This window comes from Pongo abelii, chromosome 14, assembly GCF_028885655.2.
Source record: "Pongo abelii isolate AG06213 chromosome 14, NHGRI_mPonAbe1-v2.0_pri, whole genome shotgun sequence".
Classification (NCBI taxonomy): Eukaryota; Metazoa; Chordata; class Mammalia; order Primates; family Hominidae; genus Pongo; species Pongo abelii.
Genome location: NC_071999.2, coordinates 25,816,042 through 25,837,023, shown reverse-complemented (window position 1 = coordinate 25,837,023; position 20,982 = coordinate 25,816,042). Strand labels below are relative to the sequence as shown.

Below are 20,982 nucleotides of genomic sequence, written 5' to 3'. Positions count from 1 at the left end.
GGAAAGAAGCTGTAAGATAGCCAGAATAACAGCTGTATTTATTCGTTTATTTCTTTACGATGTTTTATTTATAAGAATTTTTTCTTTTATTAGTGAAAGTTTACGTTTAATTGCTTTACCAAGTCATTTTCCAACCAGTGTTCTACATATTAAATCACCTGATTATAAAAGATGTATGGGGTGGAGAGGACAGGTGTTCTATGCTCAAATAATTTTGGAAAATGGGTGTAGCATTAAATGGGTTTCTGTAAAGGGAGGACTACATATAATTTAATATGCTAATAACTGGAATCCCCAAGAAAGGTGTTTACTTGAGTGAATTTCCTAGACAATCTGACCTGCTTTTGTTGTTGGGTCTTCTACCACAGGCAGGGCCTCTGTTGAGTCAACACAAGCACGAGAGTTGGGCAACATCAAGTGAAGGCCAAGTAACTTCACTCAACTGGATTCTATAGATACAAAATTAAGAGCCTCGAAGAGTTTCTCACACTTAACCCATTTTTTAAATGACACGTCTGTAAACCTCATTGGGAAGACATGTACAATATACTGTGTGTAGAACACTTGGAATGAAAAGAGGTTTTTTTCTTTTTTTTTTTTTTTTTTTGAGATGGAGTCTCCCTCTTGTCACCCAGGCTGGAGTGCAAGGATGCAATCTCAGCGCACTGCAACCTCTGCCTCCCAGGTTCAAGCAATTCTCCTCCCTCAGCCTCCCAAGTAGCTGGGATTACAGGTACATGCCACCACACCCGGCTAATTTTTGTATTTCTAGTAGAGATGGGGTTTCATCTCTACTGTTGGCCAGGCTGGTCTCGAACTCCTGACTTCAGGTGACCCACTGACCTTGGCCTCCCAAAGTGCTGGGATCACAGGCGTGAGCCACCGTGTCTGGCTTTTTTTCTATTTTTTTTTTTTTAGTAAAAAGTGGAGAATTTATGCTGTATTTCAGACCAAATATATAACACATAGAGATTTATAGTTCTCTATCTAAAACTTTGGGATTAGATGGTTTGGAATTCAGAATTTTCTGGATTTTTAGAAAATTAATATGGTTTATCAGAAGAAAAAATTGCAACAAATTTGGTTATAGATCTGTTTGACTTTTATATGTGATTCATGAATTGGGCAGCCTCTATTCTACAAAACAGAATGAAAGCTACCCCTGGGCAATAGCAGAAGAGTGGGTTTTACAAGGTGGGAACAAGGAAACAGAACACTAGAAAAAAAAGCCGGTTGATTAGCATCAGGTTCCTCTTTTGTAAGGGTTAAAGCAAAGGGAGCTTCCATATTACACTGACTCAGGTAGACTGCAATCTCCTATTTTCAGGCAACACTGGACTGTATGGGATCTACCTGCTTCTCTAAAACTTCGGTTTGATTGTGTGGCATTTAGCATGAGTGACTCCATTTGGTTTGGTTTTGTCTATTGGGGCCTAATGTAGGAGCTCAGTATAAAACAATGGCCTCCCATAATTTTTGTTTAACCTTATACTGTGGATGTTGAATTAAAAGAAATGAATAAACCTAGCTAGTTCTGGTAGAGTACCCAGTAGTGAAACACATCATAGTTCTGCATATTCACGAAGTGTAAGGGTAAATATTTTTAAAAGATAAATACTTTACAAACTTCACATTTGTCCAGGTCAGGTCTTAACATCTAATGGTTTTTTGGTCAAATTTATGAAAACTTTCCAGTCTTCAGACCTTAATGGATTATGGAATTTCAGGTAAGGGATCTAGACCACTACTCACAGAAATTAGAATGAGGCACATCATTGAATTTCCCTCTCTGCTGTTACATTTAGCCTAAAGCTGCCTTACATATTTTAAATTAGACTTAAAGATTTCTCCATACATAATGAACTCTAACCTAACTAGAGGTATAAACAGCCTGTAACCTACCCTTGTACCAATCACAGAGTTTCAGCCAATCACAGGCTGTTCAAACCTTGTTCAAATAAGGCAAATGTGAACTGTAACCAACCCAACTGTTTCTGTACCTCACATCTGTTTTCTGTAGGTCATTTTCCTTTTTCTGTCCATAAATATTATCAGACTATTTGGCAGCTCCTGAGTCCTCTGAACCTATTCTGGTTCCAAGGACTGCCCAATTTTTAAGGTGTCCTTTGCTCTGTTTAACTCTGTTAAGTTTATTTATTTATTCATTTATTCATTTATTTATTTTTATTTATTTTTGAGACAGAGTCTCGCTCTGTCACCCAGGCTGGAGTGCAGTGGTGCTATCTTGGCACACTGCATCCTCTACCTCCCGCGTTCGCGTTCCAGCGATTCTCATGCCTCAGCCTCCTGAGTAGCTGGGATTACAGGCACCCGCCACCACGCCCAGCTAATTTTTTTTTTAAGTGGATACAGGGTTTCACCATGTTGGCCACACTGGCCTCGAGCTCCTGACCTCAAGTGATCAGCCTGCCTCAGCCTTCCAAAGTGCTGAGATTACAGGAGTAAGCCACTGCGCCTAGCCAAACTCTGTTAAATTTAATTTGTCCAAAGTTTTTCTTTTAACGCTGCTTAGCCCACTGCAAAACCCAGAATTAAATGTATGGCCCAACTGTGAAAATGATATGGAATTATAGGAAACATGTTTTAATGTGCCTAACCTCAATTCTGACCTCATTTTATTTTTCTGCTTTCATTTTTCCTTATCTAATTTCCTCATCTATCAATTGTATACTAATTGTGTATTAAATATATAAATTATATTCACTGAATGTTTTATTGAGTGTTTTATTAAGTGTTCATTCGGTAAACACTGAATGTTTACTGATCCTTTTGTGGGGGAACTTGTTGAAGTATCAGTAAAACAAATTTTGGATGGAAGTGCCTTTGCCATCAAGGGGCAGCATACCTATACAGGATCGAATTTTGAGGGGTACACAAACAAATCGAAAGTGAATCAACAAGCCCGAAGTTACACACCTACAGCATGCATCACAGACTCCACCTTCTTGTGGTGCAGGTATCAGAATTTTAATGCTTTTGAGGGCAAAGGATGATGTTTTATTGTTGTTCTTGTTACAGGAAAAATTATTCATGACAGTTATTAAAGAACAGTAAGGCAGACTTTATCAGGGGGGCTACTGCAGTGAGGTTTGGTAGTTGGGGAGAGATTCTGCTCAACTCCAAATTCTACAAGGAAAAGTGGAGATTTATAGCCAAGGAATGAGGGAGTGGAGGGAGTTGGAGGATAAAAAATTGCTAAGGTGGGGAAAGGGGGATTCTCACTCGACTGACCGAACTGCTTGAGACAGTGTTCAGCTATGCTGTCTGTCATACGTGGCAAAGCTTTACAAGTTTCTTCATGATAGTCTCTGATGATGTCTAATTCCTGACTTAAAAGCATAGTTCACCCTTTGTAAAGCTTTTCTGCCTTTGTGTTTGGTTTGGTTTGGTTTGGTTTTTCTCCTTTGGAGGCTAAGCCCAAATGATATTACTTAATGAAGTCTGAACTGTTTGGGATTTGCCCATCCACCTAGGATGCAGAAAGCTCGAAAGAGCAGTGCTGGCAACCAACCTTCCTACAGGAAAAGGCAGGTAGAATGCTAACTTTTCTCGAGCTCATAGAGAAGCTGAGGTCTCAGGGCCCTCGAGGTGTCTGAATCCAAAGAGATACAGATGGCTCACCTGTGGCAGATCATGGGTGGAAAGGCTGACTGCCATACAAGGGGGTAAGAAGAGATCAGTAACACTTTAGCAAATTGTTAGAGACCCAGTGTGGACTGGAATATCAATCTGGAATACCTGAGGGCCCTGATACTGGAGGAGTTTACATTCACTTGTAGGCCATTTTCTGCCGGCCTCCTGTGGGTGCTCATGAGAGCAGGGTGTGAAAGCAGACAGGCCTCCTCCGTGTTGTAGGAAGTGATTGGCTGCTGCTGCAGGAATAGCAGAAAACCCTGACTCCCTGCTCCAAGATAAAGCAATCAATAAAAGCAAACTGAGTGACTTGAAAATAACTAACAACTAGAATAACTTCAGAGTCACTGTCTGTCAGGGACTTAACCGTTAAAGGATAAGACGGAAAACATGGATAACATGTATGAACAGATAGAGAGAAGTGGAAACTCCAAAAAAAAACTACAGTCAAATGCAAGTGCAGATAATAAAGCCACGATATCACATATGAAGAATTCCTTTGAGAAGCTCATCCATACACTCGATGAAGCTGGGGAAGGAATCAGTGAATTTAAAGATAGATTAGGTCAGTAGAAATTATTTAAACTGAAATACAGAGAGGGGAAAGGAGTACGGGATGGGAAACAAAAACAAAACCAAGCATCCAAGAACTCTGGGACAATACCAGCCAGCGTAACATACATGCAATTCAAGTTCTAGAAAGGAAAAGAGAGCAATAACAAGGCCGGAGAAATATTTGATGGCATAATAACTGAGAATTTGCCAAAAATAATGAAAAGCACACCAGAGATCCAAGAAGCTTCAAGAATCTTAAGCAGGACAAATAATTTAAAATAATATACCTGGATACATTGTTGTCAAATAATATACCTGGATACATTGTTGTCAAACTGCTGGAAACCAAAGATAAAGAGAAAACCTTAAAGGCAACCAGGGCAGAAAAGACACATTACAAACAGAAGTAATAATTACAGTAGACTTTTCATTCAAAACTATGCAATTCTGAACTATCTAGACTTATAGCATGAGATACATTTGATCATCAGAAGAGAGAGATTTTCTGATTAGTACCAGTATTTTATAAATATGAGCTGGAACCTGCAGATGAAAAACTGACTCATTGTTTGATAACTAGTTCTACTTAAGGTGGAGAAAATATTTTCAAAAAGTGAGTTAATGACCAAGTTTTGTGGCAGATATTGAAATATTGAAGATATTAATAGATTAATAGCACATTACTTTATTTCATTGTGGGTTTTTTTTGTAAACCTTAAATTAATTACCAGGTTAGAGAAGGCATCCTCTTCTAAAACCAGGTAATTTGAGGAGGCATACATTTTGGGTTAAAGATAATTGGCTATTTTATAAATGAAAAAAAATAAAACATAGGCCTGGCACAGTGGCTCACGCCTGTAATCCCAGCAGTTTGGGAAGCCCAGGCAGGTGGATCTCCTGAGGTCAGGAGTTCGAGACCAGCCCAGCCAACATGGCAAAACCCCATCTCCACTATACAAAAATTAGTCAGGCATGGTGGTGCCTGTTTGTAATCCCAGCTACTTGGGAAGCCGAGGTGGGAGGAGTCCCTTGAACCTGGGAGGCAGAAGTTGCAGTGAGCCAAGATTGCACCACTACACTCCAGCCTGGGCTACAGAGCAAGACTCTGTCTCAAAAAAAAAAAAAAAAAAAAAAAAAAAATCAGGAAACTATGAAAGTACATTCCTTATTTAGAACTTGATTGTTAGGTGCTACAGAGAGAAAATTGTTTGGCTATAATTCGTATCTTCTAAGAACTTATAAATCTGAAACAGACCACATTTGCAGAGTATGTAGATAACACAGTAAAATGTAAATAAAGTTTGTCAAAGTCAGTGATTATTGTATTATATAGTGCAGCAGTAGTAGTAAAGAATACCAGCTACCATTTATTCAGTATCTGTGTTAAACCTGACGTGTTAACATTTTAAAACACATTATCTTGCTTGATTCTCATCCTATGAAAAGATAATATCAACATTTTGCAGATGAGGAAAACGTGGCTTCACAAATTTCAGTAAGTTGCCCAACATCCATGCCACTCAGCTGGTAAGTAGCACAGTTGGGATTCAAACTCAGTTTTATCTGATGCTCTTTCCTGTGCTACAGTAATGCGCAATCATGGGAGTTTGAAATGCAGGCAGATTTTGGTGTTAAGGCAGGCCATGCTCTCAGTTCTACTGTAATGGGTTAAGTTCATGGAACGAATGGTATTTCTTGATTAATTGGATATTGTGAAGCAGCCATTTCGGTGTTCAGGAGTTAGGATGCTAGAAACAGCCTGAAAGGCCCAAAAGAGCTCTCCAGTCCCAACGTTTCTTGCACAGTTTTTCTTTACCATAATTAGCTAATATAAACATTCTTGATTTATAGCATTCTTAATATGCTGGTAGGATTCTTTTTCATTTTTGATAAGTATGGGGCCGGGCGCGGTGCCTCACGCCTGTAATCCCAGCACTTTGGGAGGCCGAGGTGGACGGATCACAAGGTCAGGAGATCGAGACCATCCTGGCTAACACAGTGAAACCCTGTCTCTACTAAAAATACAAAAAATTAGCCGGGCGTGGTGGCGGTTGCCTGTAGTCCCAGCTACTCAGGAAGCTGAGGCAGGAGAATGGTGTGAACCCAGGAGGTGGAGCTTGCAGTGAGCCGAGATCGCGCCACTGCACTCCAGCCTGAGCGACAGAGCGAGACGCTGTCTCAAAAAAAAAAAAAAAAAGTTTTTTTTTTTTACTAAGTATGGTAGTGTCCATATCCTCAGAAGAATTGAGAAATTATATGTCAGTGTGAGATAGGAGATTTACAGATCAGTGGAAGGGAGTATTTTCTGCCTTGGAAATTATGGAAATTGAAATAGTATCTGCTAAAACATGCAGCTGATAATATAGTGAAAGTTATTTCTAATGCCTCAGACTTTGGTAAATTTTCAAATTCAATATAATGAACATAATTATAATATTATTCAAGGCTTAGGTGTTTTAAATGCGTTTTCATTTATACATAGCTGCTCATTACCTATCAGCTTAGATATGTTAATTCTGTTTCTTTAATGTAGCAAATGTGAGAGTCTTGTGTTTAGGAGACAATAATATTAAACACCTATGCTGCTGTGTAGACTTAATTGCTTTTGGAATTACAGCAAAATTGAATTACAATCAACCTTCTGTATCTGTGGGTTCCACATCTGTCGATTCAACCAACAGCAGATTGAAATTATTTGGGGGCTGGACACGGTGGCTCATGCCTGTAGTCTTAGCTCCTCAAGATCTTGGCTGAGGTGGGAGGATCTTTGAGCCCAGGAGTTCGAGGATGCAGTGAATTATGATTGTGCCACTGCACTCCAGCCTGGGCAATACAGTGAGACCCTATTTATGAGAGAGATAGGTATATTTTATATATATATTTTTTATAGATATACATAAATATATATTTATATGTGTATCTATTTGGGGAAGAAAAATGGATGGTTGTGTCGGTACTGAACATGTACAGACTTTTTTTCTTGTCATTATTTTCTAAAACGTACACTATAACAACTATTCACACGCTAGAGGTAATTTCAAATATATAGGAGGATGTGCATAGGTTATATGCAAATACCGTATCATTTCACAGCAGGGACTTGCGCATCTACAGATCTTGGTATCCTTAGGAGGTCCTGGAACCAGTTCCCCCATGTATACCAGGGAACACTGTAATTCAGTATTGGTTATCATGGCCGTGATTGGCAAAGCAATATTTACAGAAGAAAATCTTGACCAGGAAACATTTTTAAATTTCAGTTTTAATTTTGAAACGTTGTTTATTTTTTAAAAATAACTTTACATATAACTTTAAAAGCAAATCAGTTTGTATGGTATTTATTTTTTCAAATTTGTTGTTATTTTTTAAAAAGCAAGTATTTTCTAAGAGAATAAGCATATAACTTCATCTCAATTAATACATTTGTTAATTCCAGTTGACTAACAATCAAACTAGTTTTTTTAAAAAGAACATTTACTTTTCTATGTACAGCACATACAATATGTGTATCTTTTATTTGTGATTTGATGAGTTAATGATTCTGTCCTCTGAACTATTCTACTAGGATTAGGATTATACTTATTCTCTACTTACGTGTTTCTTTACAAGTGAATGTTTTTTGTATTACAATATATAGTACACATTGAATATATAATTGGAGTACTTAACTTTTTATTTTGAAATAGTTATAAATTCACAGAAAGTTGCAAAAACAAAAATGCAGACAGGTCCTATGTCCCCATCACTCAGTTTTCTCCAGTGGTAGCATTTTTTGTTTTTTTCTAAATACGTATTTTCTTTTTTTAGAGGCAGTGTCTGGTTTGCTGGTAGGGAAGAAAGCCTAATGGCAGTGAGCGAGGGAGGGGGAGAGTGAGGCACGACCAACTGCCCATCCTGTCATGGTCTGGAACTCAGTTTCCAAGGTTTCTCTGGGGTCCCTTTGGCCAACAGGGGGTCTGTTCAGTCGGTTAGGAGCTCAGAATTTTTTTTTTATTTCTCAGGGTGGAGATGGGACCCGGCGTGGCTCAGCTTCCTGGCTTCTCCGATGGGGACCTCCTTTCCTGTCTTCTGCTGGCTTCCACCTTCTGCCAACAGCCCTGTTCTTTCCTGCCCTTTGCATGTGCTGTGTCTTCTGCCTGAAATGCTTCTTTCCCCTTCCCATCCATCCTTCTCTTGTCTAGTTAACACCTGTTCATTTTGCAAATCTCACTCCTACATCCATCAAGCCTTTCAAGGTCACAGCTCACATCCCGTCCCCTACAGGCCTTTTCTTCCCTGCACGCATTACAGTTAGTAACCGTGGAATTGGTGCTTACGTGGAGAATGCTAGCTGAGAAGTTTTGGGGGCAGACACCGGCTGTTGCCCACTGTTTGTGCCCCTTGTGCCTAATGCAGTGCTTGCTTACATGGTCTTCATATGTGTTAGTTAAATGAGAAAATATTGTCACAGCTCAATGGGTTCTTCTTGCCCACTGCCCAGAAAAGCTAATGTGCCGAGAACAGCAAATGTTGCAACAAACAGTTTAATCATAGCAGGGCCAGCTAAGTGGAAAACAGAAGGCGTTTCTCAAATCCACCTCCCTGAGAACTTGGAGGCTAGAGTTTTTAAAGATACGTTGTCAGGCAGGGGCCTAGGGAACTGAAACAGTTGGTAAGCTGTGGATGAAATCATAGGAGTGTCTAAACTGCACAGCTGAGTCTGTTCCTGGTTGGGGGGTGGGTCTCAGGACCAGGTAGCATCTCTTCGTTTGTCGAAATGCTAAATCTGAAAAATATCTCAAAGACCAGTTCTTTAGGTTCCACAATAGTGATGTTATTTACAGGAGTAGCTGGGGAAGTTACAAGTCTTATAGCCTCTGGCTATGTGACTCTGGTAGTGAGCAACTTATAGAAAAGCAAACTTAGCAGTGGCAGGTGATTGTTTAAGTGTATCTATTGTTTAGCAAAGTCCAGGCCCCTACCATAATTCCAATCCAGCCTTAGGAATGTGGCTTCAGTCCCCAAACAAGCAGGAAGGTCAGGTTTTCTAGCCTCAAAGTTTAACTATAAACCAAATTTTTCTTATAGTTATCTTGGCCTCTGCACTAGAATAAGCTAAAGACAAATGTAGCCTGAGAGGTTAGAAGCAGGATGGAGTCAGTCATGTTAGACTTCTCTTCTTATTACTTACAATTCTGCAAAGATGGTTTCAGTGTCATTCTTCCACATACACTTTCTTTGTAAAAATTATTAAAACTTGGTGAAGCATGAAAAATCTTTTAAATGTAGCATGAATCCTGTCAACAACATAAAATAGGATATAAAGTAAGGTTTAAAGAAACGTGAACATTTTGACGCAATCTATTGGCAGATATGACTTAAATAAATCTTGACTGTTAAAAATCCTGTTTGAGGAAATATTTCTTTCATACAAGACGAGTGCCCCCGGTATCAGAAAGCCCCAGGCCTGCGACCTGTACCAGAATTCACACTATGTAGCTTCCTCCCATCTGTGTCTTAGCTCTTTAAAAATATTGTCTTTTCTGCCTAGTTTACTTCTCTTGCTGCCAAATGGAAAGAGAAAAGGCTGTAGGTTTGCCATCTGAGCAGTCAGCAGATTCTATGTCTTTCACTTAAGAAGCCATTTCCTAGCAGTTCTTCTATTAGTTCATTCCTTCACAAATCTTTCCTGAGTGTCTGCCGGCTCCAGGCACTGTTCTAGGCCCTGGGAGTAGACTCCTACAAAGCAGTGGCTAGTTTCCGCTTGCAGCAGACAGCCCACATTCTCATTCACAGGTGGTTAATTTATACGACCATACCACTGAGTAACTTGCTATTGGTCTTTATATAATGTGTTTCTCTTTAGAGGGGCTTTTAGCTTCATTAGGTTGTAAATCGGTATCTTTCTTTAATAAACATCGGTATTAATGATTTTAAACTAGAGTAAGATTGAGGAAAGTTCTTGTTCAACTACATTATTAATTTATTTCTAAGAGGATCTGTATGTTATAGGGTTAGGCCTAATTCATCTCAAAAAGAAAGCCTTAAATCACATAGGGACATTAAACTAAGTGTCCAAGCTCTACAGTTCTTTCAGATTGGAAAAGAAAATAATCTGCAATTCATTATTATGACTATTTGTTAGGATGTCAGTTTAGCTTTAACACTGGCTGACACCATGAGTTACCATTTATTTCTTGACATTTTCATCTTTTAGTCCTATTGTCAGTGATTATATGCACTTAAAAGTCAAGAGAGTATTTGAAAAGGTGCTCACTGATAGCAAAGGAACAGAAAAAGTATTCCCTTTGAGGTTTTAAATAGATTTTTAAAGATCGGCGCCAGTGTCTTAGTTCCACATAATCCTGTATTTTCATGTACAAACCCTTATTTGACAATTACCACTTTTTGAAATTAAACAGAATGTATTTATTCATGTTGTCTTGCCAACTAAAATATTTAAAGTTATTATGTTTAAACTATAATGAAATTCTATTACTCATTTTACATTTGATGTTATTTTTAAATTTCCTGACTTATAATATACATAGTGCAGTGACTTATTACGCAGTTTACTCACATATATATTCTTTTGTTTTATCAAGCCACTGCCAAAAAATATGGTGTCTCGTCTTTGTGAATCTAAAAAGGTTTGTGCTGCAGCTGATATGCAACTTCAGGTATGTATGTCCCTTTGTTCTGAAGCTTTCTGGAGTCATTATCCCAAATAAATATATAACTTTAAATTCTTGCCAATGATACCTATTTATTATAATAATTATGCTTCTAAAACATCTTTCATCTGAGTTCAAAGAACTTGACCAAAATTGACTCATTTAGTCCTCACACTGCCCTTATGAAGTAGGCGTTGAATAAAATTATTTCCTGGCCAGGCACAGTGGCTCACACCTGTAATCCCAGCACTTTGGGAGGCTGAGGTGGGCGGATCACGAGGTCAGGAGTTCGAGACCAGCCTAACCAACACGGTGAAACCCCGTCTCTACTAAAAATACAAAAATTAGCCGGGCGTGGTGGTGCGTGCTTATAATCCCAGGTACTCAGGAGGCTGAGGCAGGAGAATCGCTTGAACCCGGGAGGTGGAGGTTGAAGTGAGCCGAGATCTTGCCACTGACTCCAGCCTGGGCAACAGAGCGAGACTCTGTCTCAAAAAAAAAAAATACTATTTCCCATTTTCAGTTGGGAAAAAATGAAAGCTTAGAAAATTTACATGACTTCTTCTAAATCACACATTTTACCAGCTAAATTAAGGCTCAAACTTAATTATATATATATATGTTTATTCATTTTGTATCTTTTTAAAATTTTTGTGTTTTTAGGTTTGAAGTTTAGATAGTAATTGCTGTTAGTTTTAGATAATATTCAAAACCAACTTCCCAGGTTTTGAGATGAAGACCAGAAAACTTTCATGAACCATCTGGATGCCAGTTCTGCATGACACCAGATGCGTAGATGTTTGTAATGACTGAGATTGTTTATGGAATTCTCACTCCTCTTCAGATCTTGAGAGTTATGTAAACACCTTAAACACCCATCTTTCATCTTAAGCAGTATTCACTTTATGATGATTCAGTTACCTGTTTAACAAAGTAATCACTATTTAATTGCTTTATAGTTTTGTAAAATTCAGTCCTTAGAAGGTAATAAATGTGCTCTGTTTTTCTGTACCTTGAAATATGAAATACATGTTTCAGTGAAGGAAATCTATTATATAGACAAAACCATGAATCTATATTTGCTTTACCTTACTCAGTATCTATTCATATCAATATAATTTTTAAAGGATTTCTGAGTTATTTTTAAAAATTAACATTACTTGGCGAAAGTCTTGATTTGCTGGTGTCTTTAGTAGAAGGCCTGGCTTTTAAAAGTCTGTTTTGTGGCTTTCTTCTTGAAAAATTGTTCTGATAATTTTCTTCTAAAATGGAAAACCAACCTTTCCCTCCTCCACCCTCCAAAAACAATAGCCCCCTAGAGACAGAGAGAGACAAAGTCCTGGTAGAGGAGCTGCCTGGGTTCAGCTTTTATATTACACTTGGACAGTGGAGACAAACACGGGTGGAAAGGAAGTGAATTGTTTCAACTTTCTATGGGGACATAAACAGTGTTTTTAAGGCCGGGCGCGGTGGCTCACACCTATAATCCCAGCACGTTGGGAGGCCGAGGCGGGCGGATCACGAGGTCAGGAGTCCAGACCATCCTGGCTAACACGGTGAAACCCCATCTCTACTAAAAATACAAAAAAATTAGCCAGGCGTGGTGGCGGGCGCCTGTGGTCCCAGCTACTCGGGAGGCTGAGGCAGGAGAATGGCGTGAACCCGGGAGGCGGAGCTTGCAGTGAGCCGAGATCGCGCCACTGCACTCCAGCCTGGGCTACAGGGCGAGACTCCGTCTCAAAAACAAAAACAAAAAAACAGTGTTTTTAAAACTGTACATTTTTTAAAATTATTGTTTTAAAAATAGGCTCTTTATTTTTCTGTGACTTAGTAAGTTTCTTGGCCCCAGGAATGCATGACTCCTTGGATAGGCAGATAGGCTCATGTCTTTGAAATTGTTTAGTTTATCAGCAAATAAGCATAAAAAGAATGCACATTTAATTTATTTTGCTCTGTTTTCATATTTAATTTATTTTGCTCTGTTATAATTCAAAAAAGTTACCCCATGTTTATATCATTTTGTAAAAGGCATAATTGAAGAAACGAAACTCTTGAATTCTGATTTATTTATATATTGGGGCAAAATAACACCTCAGTTGAGGTTAGAATGTAAGAGTTTCAGTTCCTGATAATTTACTCTGTTAGAATATAGGTAAGACATTGAGTAATTTTGGCCTCTCTGATTATCTTTATGCATTGTTACTCATTATAAAATGTAGAATTGAAAGAGCTATATTTAGCTATATGTTTAGATTACCAGTTAGAAGAAAGCAATATTTATATTTAGGAAATGTCTGTATTTTTCTAGGGAAGGTTTAAACTTAACTTTATAATTTAGAACCATGATTCTATATCTAGATGCAGCCAGAAGCTAGAGGTCATTTAAATTTTTTCTTTTAACCAAACTAATCCTCACTTCTTTCAAGTCAACAGCTGCACATTCTCTACAAATCCCATTTCTGAATCACAAAGATACGTATCAGAAGCATAGTTGCATGTCAAAATTTGTCCTTTAAAATAAAGCATTTTCTACTTGCCTGCATGAAGTCAAATGTTCAAGTCAGTGTTCAAAAACAATATTTGAGTCAGATGTTGCAGTGAAAAAATGCTTTATGTTTATTTTAGATTTCTTTGCAAAATTTAGTTTTCAGTACTTCGTAAACAGCAGATTTCATGTCCAAACTTTCTTTAATGCTTTCTTCTCCCACTGTGTTTCAGTGGCCTATATCCTCTACTCAGAGGAGAGTGCTCTTTTTCCCTTGGTCATCTAGTTGAGCCCTCCCTATATAGCAGCTGCTTCCTTTGTACTTCCTGACACCAGGTGTGGGAGTCTAGTTCCAACCTCTCCAACAGCTGCACCAGAATTCTTCGATACATCTGTACTCACGAGACGCTGCATTGCTATTTCTTTCTCTACCCCCACTACACCTATTTAATTTTCTTTCTACCTTTCATCACAAAACTAGAATTCTTACCGTTTCATTTCTCTCATTTAAGATATATCAGGATTCCAGGAGGAAACCAAACAAAATTTGTTAGATCCAGCAGGTCTAAAGTTGTAACTGGTTTTGTATATTTCTGTCTATATATATATATATATATATATATATATATTTTTTTTTTTTTTTCGAGATGGAGTCTCTCTCTGTCTCCCAGGCTGGAGTGCAGTGGAGCGATCTCGGCTCACTGCGAGCTCCGCCTCCCGGGTTCACGCCATTCTCCTGCCTCAGCCTCACGAGTAGCTGGGACTAGAGGTGCCCACCACCACGCCTGGCTAATTTTTTTGTATTTTTAATAGAAACGGGATTTCACTGTGTTAGCCAGGATGGTCTTGATCTCCTGACCTCGTGATCCTCCCGCCTCAGCCTCCCAAAGTGCTGGGATTACAGGTGTGAGCCACTGCGCCCGGCCTTCTGTCTACATATATTTTGGCAAAATTCCAGTTTTGTGTCACATATTTAGTTTGCCACCATTGTACATAAAGAGTATCTTGTGGGTATGATTCAAAGTTCTTTAATATTCTTATTTATGAAAAGGTTGAGAGCATTCCTTTTCATCTTTAGCATGGTCTTAAATGTGGTATGAAATACATTTCAAACCATATAAGTTTATTTTTGTGACTGTTTTCAACTGTGATTGGTAACTGTTCTTCTGGTGCACTTATAGCATCTTTGGTCTACCACATCTTGATGTGAGGATGGATGACCAAAACTAAGTAGATGTTTTTATCTATCCAGGTCTTTTATGCCACTCTGGATCAAATCTACCATGGGAAGCATCCCCTGAGGAATTCAACCACAGACATTCTCAAGGAAACACAAGAGAAATTCTATGGCCTACCATACGTTCCAGATACTGTGAGTCCAGCATTTGGCTTCTGTTTTGTGTATTGAGTGGTTCTGCTATTACTTCTGTAGCTTGTGATTATCTTCCCCTTTGGAGAACTTGAAATCCCTACATTTATGTTGAGGCTTCACATGGCTCAAATGCTGGAAATTGCCTGGTTTGTTTAATATTTCCAACTACCCATTTATATGTTCTTATTTTCCTCCCTCTAGCAGTGTTTTTGTACCTTTCTGGAAATGTGGGGGTTAGAAAGGCCATTGGAGTTGGTCTATATTCTTCTTTTTAGTTATTTTTCTACAATGTGAAAAATAGTGATGTAAGATGAATGTGATTACCAATCCTGAATCATTTTTATTGCAAAGAGAATTAACATGTATTGAGTATCTTACATTGTACCAGGAATTATAATAGATGCTTTACATATCTTATCTTATTGAGTACCATGTCAGGAGAGAGAGCAGGAGCAATGTTACCATTTATTGGATTCTAGGCGCCAGACTCTATCTAATTCCTTTGGGAAAAGATCTCTAATTTAGCTCTCAAAATAACCTTATAAGTTAAATTATATCCTTGTATTTGGGGCTCATTTGGAGGCACATGCACATTATATGTCCTGTCTGAGATCATCTAGGTAGTTAAGTGATTGTATTGGGGTTCAAAACAAACAGGCTTTTTTCATCACTCAAAGGCTCCTGTAAGGAGCAGTTGAGCACCGTGACTCCTAGTGCAATTAACAGTGTGATTCTTGGTGCAGTTAGCAATGTGACTGACTTAACGTTACCCAGGCCTTTCTCAGGTGCAGGTGATAGAAACGCGGTTCACATGGTCTTAAACAGAAAAGGGAATTTATTGAGTCTTATAACTGAAAAGTGCAGGGGTATAGGGGTGTTTCAAGTAAGTTGGATTTAGGTCTCCCACAATATCGTTAGAAATGTTTCTCTCTCCGCTTCTCAGCTCTGTGTTTTTCTGGGTTCCTTTCATTCTCTGGCAATCTCCCCAGACCGAATGGTTTGGTAACTACCGGTAGGTTGAGGTTTGTGTCCTTCTAGCCTAGTTGGTCTAACAGAAGGAGAGGTAACTTGAAAGTGTTTTGTAAACTATAAAAAGCAGAATAAATGTCAAGTGGTTTTATTTGCTCTAAGATTGAATAGCAGAATATGTTGTGCTAAGAGATTAAGTTAATCAATAAACTACAATTGTCCACTAAATCTTCAGGTCCTAATGCTCAGATATGCATGGGAAAAGATCATATTTACCAGACAAATGAAGCAACAGGATATTTTATCTTCATAATACCTCTTGTCATTAGTTTTCAATTGGCTTAGAACCTTAATTATCTGCTACAGGTATATGTCAGTCATACTAACTAACTCTTTTTAATCTTACACGTAATTTACTGTTCTAATACTTTCTACTGCCAGGCTCTTGATTATCTGTGTTAGTGAAAATTTACAGTGATAAGAATAATCTAACTATTTATTCATGGAATAAATAATAACAATTGTCTAGATTTTACTAGCATTTTCCAGTTCACAGAGCATTGCCTGATTCACCTGCTTTTGGGCTTGTATGTTTTTGTTCTCATCTTATATTCTTCTTTCTGGATATGAGTTAAACTTCATGACCAGTAAGTAGTAAAGTCCTAGGAAGACTAACATTAGGAGAACTGGGATGCTTGCCAAAGCTGCAAAACTTCAGTTTGACTGAGTTGCTTGCCTTCTGCCCTTTTTTGTCGTAGGTCTTGTAACAAAGTAATTATGTCTCTTTTTGAAAGAAAACTCAACTTTCTTACCATCCAGATTTCTTCTCTGTAATCATTTAACATACAAAGATGAAGTATTAGTGGCAACCAAATTCTGAATCAACAATCCATAAATCACTTTTAATTTGAAAGGAAGAGTGATGCTAAGTCCATATGCCTTGTCCTAATTCCTTTTGAGAAAATAGAAAGATGTCTCTCTTTACTGGGATTAGCTCCACAATTCACGTTCAGTAGCCATCGCTCACTCTTTGTATAAATTGTTTTAAGAGGTCTTTAAAAGAAGCATAGCTATGTTTAGAGAAAAAAAGACATTATTTTAAGTCTTGCCTTTAAAAAAAAGTGTCTGAGAGTTTGTTTAGATTTGTACAAATAGCCTACTCTTCCTACTTAGAAACTTCTGCATTTCTTCATTTGTTTGTCAATTCATTCATCAAGCCTATAACATTCCCGAAATCAAGTTGGTGGACTTGACCACTCAGGATTCAAATAAACCTGTAGGAATTAAGACAGTCTAACACTGGTGTAGGGATGCGCAGATAGCAGTGGAACAGGAGCAAGAGCCCAACGGCAGACTCAGCAAATTAATAGACTCTCGAATATAGGTTGAGTGACACTGTGTAGATTATTGGGTGAAGAAGGAACAATTTTTTAAAATGGTGTTGTAGTGATTGATCATCTATATGGAAAAAAAATGCACCTCTGTATCACACTGCACACAAAAAATAGAGTTAAAGACTGGATGTGAAAAGTAACGCTTTAAATTTTAGAAGATGATACAAAAGAATTTTTTTTTTGATAGTGTTTTTGTTGTTGTTGTTGTTGTTGTTGTTGTTTTGAGATGGAGTCTTGCTTTGACTCCTAGTCTGGAGTGCAGTGGCACAATATTGGCTCATTGCAACCTCTGCCTCCTGGGTTCAAGCAATTCTCCTTCCTCAGCCTCCTGAGTAGCTGGGATTACAGGTGTGCGCCACCATACCTGGTTAATTTTTGTATTTTTAGTAGAGACTGGGTTTCACCATGTTGGCCAGGCTGGTCTCGAACTCCCGACCTCAGATAATCCACCTGCCTCGGCCTCCCAAGGCTTAGGATTACAGGCATGAACCACCACGCCTGGCCATGATAGTGTTTTTTATACCCACTCTGAGTATCTTATATTTTATACAGATGCTTCTCAACTTACGATGCGGTCAAGTCCCAATAACCCATTGCAAGTTGAAACTATCGTAAGTCAAAAATACATTTAATACCCCTACACTGCTGAATGTCATAGCTTAGCCTAGCCTACCTTAAATGTGCTCAGAATGCTTATGTTAGCCTACAGTTGGGCAAACTCATCTAACACAAAGTCTATTTCATAATAAAGTGTTGAATATCTCATGTAATTTATTGAATACTGCACTGAAAGTGAAAAACAAAATGGCTGTCAGGCACCTGAAGTACAGTTTCTACTGAATGCATATTGTTTTCACACCACTGTGGAGTTGAAAAATCTTAAAGTTAAAAATGTTAAGTAAGTTGGGGATCTTCTAGATACAATGGAAAAGCCATTAAATATAAAGCAAACGACTGACAAATTCAATGATATTTAAAGTTAAATACCACATAGCATAAAACTTACTTCCCCCCACCCCCGCTTTAGATGGAGTCTCGCTCTATTGCCCAGGCTGGAGTGCAGTGGTGCAGTCTCGGCTCACTGCAACCTTTGCCTCATGGGTTCAAGCAATTCTCTCACCTCAGCCTCCTGAGTAGCTGGTATTACAGGCACCTGCCACCATGCCTGGCTAATTTTTTAGCAGAGACAGGGTTTCACCATGTTGGCCAGGCTGGTCTTGAACTCCTGACCTCAAGTGATCTGCCCGCTTCCGCCTCCCAAAGTGCTAGGATTACAGGTGTGAGCCACCATGCCTAGCCATTGGAAAAGGATATATTTTTAAATTACTTTGAATGAGCAAAAGACATGGATATGCAAAAAATGACATAAAATAACAAATATTAATCAGGGAATGCACATTATAAAACCACATTACAATACTCCTAAAATATTTTACTATCACTGGTTTGGCAAAAAATAAAACAATTGACAGTATCAGATGTTGGCAAGGATGTGGAGTCACAGGAACTCTTATACACTGCAGGTAGGAGAGCAAATTGGTATAACCACTTTGCAGAACAGATCTGTGAAATCTGAATATGGACTACCCTATGACCCAGCAATTCAATTCCTAATATAACCTAGAAAAAAAAATGTTGTACTTTCTCTACCAGGTATACTTTTCTGTACCAGGCATGAAAAAATAGGAGGGTTTATAACAGCACTTGTTGTAAGTAGTTAAAAAAAAGGTGAGGGGGAGGATTCTGGGAAGAACTCAAGTGATTGTCATCAGAGAAATGGGTAAACAATTTGTTCATACAGCTGGAATACTGTTCAGCTATGGAAATTGAGGGCCCCAGTTGATGAGCCTAACAAGCATAAGGTAAAGTGAAATAAATGAATACCAGATGAATCAAACTAGTACATTTATATAAAGTTCAGAGTGATGCAAAACTAAGCAGTACATTGTCAGATAAATACATATGTGATTAGACTATAAAGAAAAGTGAGGGAATTATAAGCACAGAATTCATAGGAGTGGATTCACAGGAGTCTTAGAAATATTTTCTTAAACTGATTAGTGGGTACATGGTTGATGACTTTCTCATTCTTTCTACTAATAGTAGACATATAGTCTTGGTAGATAGAAGACACTTCCAAGGATTAAAAGGTGATCTGGGCTACAAGGTATGGAGTATGCCAAGAATGGACCTTGGCAAAGCTGCTGGTGGCTCAAACTAGGACAGTGACTGTGGGGAGTGGAAGATTGAAACAGACCTGAGAACAGTGCAGAAGGCACAATCAGTGCAGCGGGGGTGACTGGATATATGGATTGGGATGATGAGCAAGATCCACGGGAATGGGACGACTGCAAGGCTTTCAACTTCCATATCGGATAGAAGATGACTTTGTAGCGCCTTCCCATGCGGGCCAAAGAGTGACAGTGTTCCCCCTGTAAACTTGTCTCCAAAAATTGTTTTTCTGAAATGAATCCTTTTATTCCCCCAAATTAAACAATGAGAAAAGGAAAATATAAGCAATGAAGAGTATTTATAATGCTATGGAGTTGATACAAATGTAGGTACATAATCTGGTACAAACTTTTAGACAGTGATTTTGCATGTGTCTATATTAGCAATTCTTTAAGTGCATTAATAACTCATCTTGGGAATAAAGTGTCGCATTAGTTATCTTTGAGCAATACTGGTTTAAACAACATTAAGCTGGCTTCTCTACTGAGGAACCACTTGGAGTCTGTGATATGCTAACAAACATTTTGAGTCTCTATCCTCAAATGTATTAACCCTGGAAGTCTTCATGGATAATTTCTAGGCACTAGCTTTATGTAAGTCATACTTTGGAAAATTGCATTTACATGACTGTAACTATTTAATAGGGGCAGCTCCACAGATATTCCATATTAAATAATGATGCTTTCTTTACAAGTCAGTAAATAGCCTTCTAGTGTCGGCAATTTATTGATATTTGTGTGCATGCTGAGTCACTCTGTATAAAATATAGGCTAATTTGTACTTACTTTCTATTCCATCTAACAGTAGCTTGATGCTGGAAATCCAAAAGTTTCTACTCATTTGTGAATAAAGGGCAATAGTACAACATATACCAACAGGCTCACCTTCTGCTGTTACCACTTCTCTTCCATTTAGAGAACAGTGTTGTGTTGTTGTGTTTTTTATATTCATGACTGTCTCTTCTCAGAATATTTTTCCTAAGTGATTGTGTATCTCTCCTATTTTTAATTCAGGAAATAGAAAATGTGATATTTGTATTTTTGTAGCATCCTAGGTTTATAATTTTACATTTTCACCCTCGTCTCTGACACAGTTGAGATACAGTCGTGTCCAGAAAGCTCTGGGATGAAACTTCTAGCCTTTGATCCTCTGACTCTGTTCTAATGTGTATTTTTCAAGTACAAAACATGAACAGCTGACTCTAGGTTTTGAAGATCTGTTAAGCAGTTGTATTTTAGTGTTTTGACCTAATTTGGTAGGCTTGTGGGTTTGGGTGGTGAAGCTGTGTCTCCAGCACAGCTGTTCTCAGAGTGACAGTGTTCTCTGAATAAATCTTGCCACCAGTGAGACTCCTTTTTGCCCTTTAGCGACCTCAAATTGAAAACAGAATAAGAAAGTTCTGAGCACTCTAAGTATTTACATGAAAATATAATAATACGTCTAAGAAAATTGTCTTTCTTTACAACTCACAATTTAAAATTCACTATCTTGATGGCATAAAAGTTGTTCAAAGCTAGAATGAAAAAGTTATTTTAGGAAAGCAGTTACTGGGACTGAAGATATGTTGATATTTGGTCCTTCTTGTTAGAACAAACACCAACAAAGAATATGAAAAGAAGACATGTTTCTTGTGAATAGGATTCACTCCAAGTTTAGGGTTTTATTTTT

At 38.2% G+C, this 20,982-nt stretch overlaps 1 protein-coding gene across 3 annotated transcripts in view; it reads left to right on the top strand.

Annotated features, from left to right (window-relative positions):
* Positions 1 to 20,982, top strand: part of MIPEP (mitochondrial intermediate peptidase) — a 159,506-nt gene that overhangs the window by 69,063 nt on the left and 69,461 nt on the right. For all 3 annotated transcript variants that reach the window (XR_008512497.2, XM_063714639.1, NM_001131265.1), the window contains 2 exon segments: positions 10,794 to 10,868; positions 14,600 to 14,719. Coding sequence is in view for 2 of the 3 variants with exons in the window: in XM_063714639.1 (XP_063570709.1) it covers positions 10,794 to 10,868; positions 14,600 to 14,719 (195 nt within the window). In the remaining variant the exon portion in view is untranslated.